The sequence below is a fragment of the Nuphar pumila genome, chromosome 11 (genome assembly GCF_984573655.1).
Source record: "Nuphar pumila chromosome 11, dmNupPumi1.hap1.1, whole genome shotgun sequence".
Lineage (NCBI taxonomy): Eukaryota > Viridiplantae > Streptophyta > Magnoliopsida > Nymphaeales > Nymphaeaceae > Nuphar > Nuphar pumila.
In genome coordinates this window covers 97,103,546-97,112,179 of record NC_143259.1, presented here as the reverse complement: position 1 = coordinate 97,112,179, position 8,634 = coordinate 97,103,546, and the positions used below count along the sequence as shown (strand labels likewise).

Below are 8,634 nucleotides of genomic sequence, written 5' to 3'. Positions count from 1 at the left end.
ATCAAATCTAAGTTCAGCTTGGTTTGCTTTAAGGGGGGTCGGCACAGTGGGGTGGGCATTGGCTGCTAGACGGGCAATCAAGGTTCAATTCTCATAGGCATCGCTCATTTGTGCTAGCCAATGTGTAGCTTAAGCCCTGAGGGCAGGGGGGTTCTAGTCTCAAAGTTTTATGCTGTTGGCACGACAACCGCAGGTATGACGGACTGAACCAGTGTGACCATGTCTTCTTGCTGGGTGTGATTTCTTCGGGTTATAAATTCACAAAAGTTAACTTCCAAATTAGATTTGAAACCATTCACTACTAAAACTAAAACTCTGAGTCCAAAACTGGCATGACCCTCAAAATTCCACATCCTCCAGCTCTCTCCACCAAAATAAAAAATAAAAAATCCGCAATTATACATGAATAGTAAGGGTTCCCTAGAAAACCAAACAATTTCCTATTATTAGGAAGAGGAAACTTCCCATAGTCGGGGAGGGTGGGGGGAATGGACACTTTTGCAATAGATTATATTGTCAAGGTCAATTAGAAACCAAGTTATAAAAAAAATTACATTTATTGGATACCGCTTCTTACAGATGAGTCTCTCTCTCTCTCTCTCTCTCTCTCCATATATACCGATTTGAAAGCTGAAACAGACTGAATTTGTGGATTCCTGAAGCCGCAGGAAACTCTAATTCCCCAAATTCAAAGCTTTTTCCTTCTGCCCCAAGGTTTCCAGAGAAATGGCGACAGAGCCCGTGGAATTGCCCAACCGATTGGCCATCCTTCCCTTCAAGAACAAGGTTTTGCTGCCGGGCGCCATTATTCGAATCCGTTGTACCACTCCTAGCAGGTTGGCCGTACGTTTCCCGAGTCGTTTTTTGTTTCAGTATTTTCGAGGTTTTTTGGGGAATTTCACGTGAACTGTAATAGGTGGTGAATCCTTTCTTTGTTTTGTTTGATTTGCGTGAGAAAGAACGAATTCGGTTTGGTTTCTGTTTTTTGGTTTTTTTTTTTACTTTGTTGGGAGGTTGTTTTGTTCAGGCGGTGAGATGGGTTCTTTTGTGGGGTTGCTGTTTTTATTCTAGTTTTTATTAGTGTCAAGCGAGGTGGAGTCGTGTCTGTGTGGATTGGGGAATTGTGGGGAGATTTTGGTAAGTGTAAAATGAGCTGAGAGATGGGTTGAATTGGGTTTTTTATGAATTCGTTGAGAAGTATTTATTTTGGTTATGCTTGTGATTTTTTGTTGGGAGTTTTGGTTCAGTGTGAAGTTGGTGGAGCAAGAGCTTTGGCAGAAGGAAGAGAAGGGATTGATTGGGGTGGTTCCTGTTCGCGACGTCGAGTCCTCGTCTAATGGTTCAGCTCTATCACAGCTTCCTCTTTTTTCTTTTTTGTTGAGTTTGTTAAATTTCTGTTCCTTTCATTGCTTGAATGCGTTTCACGCCATATCCAAAATTTCTCAATCCAAGCTTTGAGTACGTAAAGGTGGCATGATCTTGAATGGTCTTTTTCTTGTTCTTTTGTAATATTACTGTTGTTGGTGAAGCTAATGAAGCTGGGAGCAGCCCAAAAGTCCCAGTTCTTGTATCAGATCTGCCCAAAGAAGATGGGAAGAATCAGAGTGACACTATGCATTGGCATACAAGGTTAGTGAGTACCAAATACACACTCCTCCATGTTGTGAATTTGATTTTGCTTCTGCGTTTCGTTTTGTCTGTTGTAAAGCATGGTGGTAGTTGTGTTCTGGCTACCATGATGCTAGAAGCATGTTGGGGTACTGCCATTTGGCAAGGATGATTCTCCCTTGCTATGGCCTAAAAGTGATTGGAGCACACTAACATAAGGGGTTCGGTTTTGACTGTGCAACATATCCTCCTCTAGCGGGAACCTAGTGGGTCTATCATGGTCTAGGTTGGGGGGACCCAGTCCTGCTGGTTTCTAGCCAAATCTGTGTCAAAACAGCGTCCAAATGTTACTAGGATTTGCCTTTGGCATGGTACACTCAAGTCCACTGTGTGTATATCCTCTCTGTGTGTGTGTGTTAACAAACTGAAAAGAGGTCACTCTTACTTGGAATTCAGGTTTGGAAAAGAACACCAAATATGTCTTTTTATCTTTTTAATTACAGCAGCAGCTGCCCATTTTTGTGAGCAATAACTAGATTGGTTTGACTGGTCCAGATGTTGAAATTCGTCATGTATCAAGAATATTTGGATGGGATTATTTTGATGCCATGGATTTTTTGTGTAAATTATAATAGTTGTTTCTTGGACATTATATTTTCAGGTAGATAAGATTTGCTAGTCATCAACTTTAGTTCAATATGATCTGCTGAATTGTTGTGCAAACATATTTTCTAGCTTTCAATTGTTCTTTGTTAATTAGATTCATGTCTTTATTGGTTATGCAACATTTTTTCGAAGTTTTGATCTTTGCATTCTTTGAGTTTCACTCCAAACCTCCAGTGACTTGTACATTACTTCATGGGGATTCTAGTCTACTGCTTAGCTTTTGTCTTTCTGTAGTGTTATTCACAGCAAGATTTTTTTTCAGAAGCAGGCTAAGAGCTTTTCCTTGTGCAACATCAATTCTCGGAAGCATAAAATGTCTTGGCGGCTTGACAGTACCACTGTGAGTGGGTCAAGTGGCTTTTGGTCATATATTGAATGAATTCAGTCCTACCTAGGGCAACCTGGTGTTTTTGGCTACACAAGGACAAGATGGTAGGAACGGATTAGGAAAAAAGGCCCACACTAGTAAGGAGTGTAGGCAGCCATCAAATTATTTTGTTTGTTGATACAATGTGTTAACATTGTATTATACTGTATTCTAGGGTAGGATCCATGCTATAACATTCATTTAAGTATGAACTTGTAGCTTTGGCTTAAATTGACCTGGTTTAACATGTTATGGTGTTGACTTCTTTGAAACTTTTTCCCCAGTTGCTCGACTTGGCACTATTCGTCTAGTTCTTTCTGTTGTTGTGCACTATGGATGACCCTTGTTTCAGTTGGATGTCAAGAATGCCTTTTTGTATGGAGATTTGCACGAAACAGTCTACATGTAACAACCCCCAGGCTTTGAGGTTTAGGGAGAGTGTCAGAAGGTGTACAGGTTGAAGAAGGCTATTTATGGCCTGAAACAGAGCCCTCGGGCATGGTTTCATAAATTATTTGAGGTAATGTCGGTTTTTGGCTTTGTCAGGTCAGCCTCCGACCACTCCTTGTTTATCAAGAAAACTAGTGCTGGAATTGTTGTTATGGTGGTATATGTCGATGACATCATATTGACAAGGAGCAGTGCCCAAGATATTTCTGCAACAAAGGATCATCTTCAGAAACATTTTGTTATTAAAAATCTTGGTCCCCTTCGATATTTTCTGGGTATCGAGGTGGCAAGAAACAAAGAGGGCTTCGTTTTGTCTTAAAGAAAGTATGTTTTGAATTTATTAAAAGAGACTGGAATGCTAGGAGTGAAGCCAACTAGCATTCCGATGGATCCCAAAACTCATATTTTCGATGAGAAGTTTGAATATGTGGATAGTGTCAGTTTTAGATCCTTGGTGGGTAAGTTGTTATATGTGACTGTTACTAGACCTGACATTTCATTAGCCGTGAGTAAAATCAGTCAATTCATGGATAACCTACCAAAGTTCACTCGGATGCAGCTATGCTGGTTCTCAGGTACTTAAAGTCATCTCCTAGTAAAGGACTGTTGTTTAAACAAAATTCCTCCTTGGACGTTGTTGCTTACACTGACGCAAATTATGCGGGGTCTATTGAAGATAGAAAGTCAACAACTGGATTTTGTGTTTCTGTGGGAGAAAATCTCATTACCTGGAGGAGTAAGAAACAAACTGTTGTAGCCAGGTCGAGTGCTGAATCGGAATACCGAGCTATGGCTCAGACCGCAGCTGAGATTATGTGGGTAAAATCAATTTTGATCGACCTTCAGGTGAAAGTATCCCTACTTATGTTGATGGTGTGTAACAATAAAGCTGCTACATATATTGCCAACAACCCAGTTTTTCATGAAAGGACTAAACATATTGAAGTTGACTGTTACTACGTACGTGACTTGGTTCGGGCTGGTTATATTTGCACAAATCATATATCTTTCGAAGATCAAGTAGTTGATGTCTTCACCAAGGCTCTGGCGAGACCTAGTTTCTCTCATTGTTGTGACAAACTGAGCATGACAGCTTGAGGGGGAGTGTTGAGACGTGTTTATAAGGATCTTTTGGGGTTTTCGTATTATTGTGTATTTTGTGTGGGTCTTTTTGTAATTTGGTGCTCATGGTTAATCTTTATTTAAGAAGAGATTAACCCTAATATGAAAAACTTCTTTTGTTTTAGCGTCTCTATGGGAGTCGACGTCAACAGTTGCATGTATCGTACTGTATAATACAATATACTACGATACATATCATTACTTTTAGGTTTTGCGATACGATACACACTCCTACCGCGATACGAGTGTGTATCGTACTCATATCGGGTGCATCATACGATACACTCATGTATATTGTACGATACAATGTGTATCGTATGATACAATATCAACACGCTTAAAAAAAGTCGAAAGTTGTATTTTTTCATTTTGGGTTTAAAAGGCCTCTTGAGGGCCAAGTTCTCTCTATGTCTAAAGTCCGTTAGAAGGGAACCCACACACACTAGGTTTTGTGAGATCAATTTGGGGGCTGATTCATGCGCAAGGGAGAGGACTTTTGTAATTTGATTAAGAGTGCATTTTCATCATTTTTTTCATTCAAGGAAGTCGGTTAAGGTATAAAATCCGTATTCTTTGCTTCTTATTAAGTGTTTTTGGAGAAATGTGTGTTTAGTGGTTCTTATTCTTTGCTTCTTATTGAGTTTTTTAATTGGTTATGTTTTATTTTAAATCCTTTGATATCGCATGTCATAGAGATGATCTTGCATGACAATACTACAGAAGCATTGGTGATGTATCACAACTAGGGTCACCATTAAATTTGAAATGTTTGTTTTTGTGGTGCTATTATTAGAGGTGAGTTGCATAGATTTAAGCAACATATTGTAGGTCTTCATTAAAAATACGTGCATGTGATTCTTCATCTATTTATGCCACTTTTCGTGCTAATGTTATTGCTGAGTTAAAAGCAATTGAATGAAAAGAAGGTTGCAAAAATGCAAAGGACTTCCAACCATTGTTCCAGATTTTGAAGATGATGATGACTCAATTGCCAGAAAAAATGGCCAAAGATAAAGATATCATCATGCGGCAGTTGGATGCAACACTTAGGAAATACTGCCCTAATGTTTGGCAAATAGGCCCTAAAAGATAGTTTAGTTTTAGGATCTTTATAGTTTAGAACTTAAGAGATGAAGATTGGCATGTAAGACTTGTTAAATGTAATGTTTTTAGTTATCATAAAGTTTTAGTAGTTTAGTTATGACTTATGACATTTTAGTATAACTTGAATATGAATTTAATATTGTTAGTTAAGGCTTTAATTGTGTTTGAAATTTAAAATTATGTTGTTGTCTTTTATTTACATTGTCAATTATTAGTTGCATGGTTTGTGATTAATCTAAATTATATAGTTGCTTTTCTATGTGATTTTATGGTTGTATTTTATGCAATTCATCATTTTTTTGTGATGATTTTTTTAGAATTTTTGCTATTTTTTATTTTTCTAGTTTTTTTTTTTATTTTTTTGAAAATTTTTATTAAAAATTTACAATATGATACAATGTTACTTTGGACCCGACCGATATGGGTAACGATACAATATGACACTTACAACCTTGATGTTGATAATTTAGCAGATGGAGACTAGTCAGATGTACAAGAATTGATTTGTTGGCTGAATTTAGCATCATGAATATCCTCTTGATACCTTGATGCAATGTTATCAGTGTGTATCGTCAGAAAATTGATACACTTCACCCCTGAATTGGTTATTTTTTAATGAATGTAAAAAATGCTAAAAATTATTTTTTAATATTATTTTAATGGTTTTAACATGTGCCACATTATGATTGACACACAATATTTTTTATTATTTTTTGGCCGATACAGAACGATTCACTTGAGTATCGGTATTGACCGATACAGCTGAATTGGTGGCCAAACGATGCAGGGTCGATACTGATACTGACTACATTGCCTTGATGCTTGATACCTTCGACTCTCTGATGCATAGTATGCATATTTGGAAGTCATTTGGATAAGACTGTGTGGTATCTGACGCATTTACGTGTTTAATTCATTCAAGACAATTGCTAGAACTAAGGGCTAGATGTCCAGTGTTTGTGAATGCTAATGTTTTTCATTGTAGTGCTGATTTTACTGTAAATTATTTTACAGAAAATTTGATCTTGATCCAAGTGTGGTAGTTTATCCGAAAATATTATATGCATAAAGTAGAGTGTTCTACTGAGGCACTGATGCATGTGTTGCATTGGCAGAGGCGTTGCTGCCAGAGCTTTGCATCTCTCAAGAGGAGTGGAGAAACCAAGTGGGAGGGTCACATACATTGTTGTCCTTGAAGGATTATGTCGTTTCAGCGTTCAAGAACTTAGTGCAAAAGGAACATACTACATTGCGCGAATCTCACGTCTTGATATTACCAAGGCTGGTAATATATCTCTATTTTATGTCTGTAAATCTTAGATGTCTTTGAATGCCATGCCTTGATAATTCTACTTGCCTTCACCCTTAAAATGTTTGACTATGATTTTCGTATTTAAAATTTTCAGTGACTGCAAAGTTGTAAAGGATTTGATGACATTTTCATCTTTGTTGTTTTCATATTTAACTTTTGAGTGTGTGGAAACAAGTAAATAACTTTCATGCTCAGAGCTTTTGTGCCTTGAATGCACTAATTCTCCAACCAGCGGTGATGCTTCACATTAATCCCTGTTGCTTATGGATGAGGATCTGTGCATAAAATCATTCAGAGTATCTGTAAGACTGTAACATTAATAAAGATTTCTCATTAAGCATATTGAAAAACGTTTTTGTGCAACCTTTCATTGAAAATGTTTACATTTGGTGTGAGCATCAAATTGACTGAAAATTTTTGCTACTTGATTATTGGATCAGCTACGTACTTGCCATCCCTTCATGTATTTTTTTATCTACTCTTCTCATCATATCCTTTGTCTAATCCTCTTTTACCAGGACATCTTTGGAGGTTATGGTTGAAGCTTAAATTATTTTCTTTTCCCCCTTTTTCAGGAGCAGCAACTTGCTCTTAGTTATGAGTTCAAGTTTAATGCAATGAGAACTGTATGATTAAATTATTTCACTACGAGCTTTGATGTTGATCTTGCCTAGTTTTCAGTCTTCATATGCATTGGGACTTGGGAGCTTTATTACTTGTTAGATTTGCTTTAATGCTTACCAGCTGGCTTTATTGTTTGGTGAATTTGTAGAAGTGGTTAGTGACACACCTGAATTGTTTGTGTTGTTAATGTTCTCTATGCGAAAACTGAGACGATTTCTTCTTCATTGTTTCATGAAGAGATTGAGCAGGCAGAACAAGACCCCGAACTTCTTTTATTATCTCACCGATTCAAGGCTACTGCAACGGAATTGGTCTCTGTTCTTGAGCAGGTAAATTTTGACCGAGGCATAAAGTATTATCATGCCCTTGCTCTATTTGTAGATGATGTACAAGCATCAGATGATAGTGCAGGGATGCTAGTGAATTTACCAGCTTTAGTGATGTTCATGTCCCACTAGCGTCATAAAATCCATGTTCTTGATATTATTTTTTATTTAGCATGCATGGGCTGAAGCTTGATCATTGGGAGTTAATGTACTTGTATCTGCCATGTGGATTATTGAGGCCTGTGACTGGTGTTGGACCGGGCTACTTACTGATTACTATTTGTTTTTATTCCGTCTACTTGCACTGTTAACTGTCAGTATTGTTGATGACATTTATATATCACTCCTTTTACCCCCTTGGTTTTGTTTGCATTTATTTGCTCATGGTTTGGGTCAATTACGGTGAACTTTCTACTCAGAATGGTTTCCCATACTGCTGAAAATGTGACAGAAACAATAGCTTATTCCTTGCCTTCTTTTTATGCATTATTAATACATGTGCTGCCAGAAACTGTAAATCTACTGTGGTGCTCTATGTACCATTGGATATTTACACTTACATGTTTTCTTGATTCCATAAGTGTGATGCAAGTAAACATCTTTTCCTGTAAGCTGATTTGTCTCAGTAATGATCTTGTATGCTCTTACCTTTCGAAGCTCATCAGCATCCTGTTATCTACCGATTTGAACACCTTGTTCTTCTTATTGTTGAAAATGTAGTTACTTCTGTGGATTTACTTAGATATATCTGGTTGATTTCATGGATCAAGTACTCTAGGATTATCAATGCGTGATTAATTCTTTTCTTTTCCCAGCTATATTAGATTAGATGTAGCTGCATTTGGGTAAGGGTATCTTTTTGGTGTTACAGAAGCAGAAAACTGCCGGGCGAGCCAAAGTCCTCCTTGAGACAGTGCCTGTTCACAGATTGGCAGATATATTTGTTGCAAGCTTTGAAATCAGTTTTGAGGAACAGCTATCAATGCTGGATTCAATCGATCTGAAAGTTAGGATTTCAAAAGCTACTGAACTAGTTGACCGACATTTACAGGTGA

General features: G+C 37.5%; 1 protein-coding gene across 1 annotated transcript in view; it reads left to right on the top strand.

Annotated features, from left to right (window-relative positions):
• Nucleotides 1-540: 540 nt before the first annotated feature.
• The window catches only part of LOC149822568 (lon protease homolog 2, peroxisomal-like), a 29,790-nt gene continuing 21,696 nt past the window's right edge, over nt 541-8,634 (top strand). Inside the window, exons 1-6 of the mRNA XM_089981653.1 lie at nt 541-836; nt 1,248-1,339; nt 1,530-1,629; nt 6,433-6,602; nt 7,491-7,582; nt 8,451-8,630. Of these exons, the coding sequence (XP_089837779.1) occupies nt 727-836; nt 1,248-1,339; nt 1,530-1,629; nt 6,433-6,602; nt 7,491-7,582; nt 8,451-8,630 (744 nt within the window). The 5' untranslated portion in view covers nt 541-726. The remainder of the gene's footprint in view (nt 837-1,247; nt 1,340-1,529; nt 1,630-6,432; nt 6,603-7,490; nt 7,583-8,450; nt 8,631-8,634) is intronic.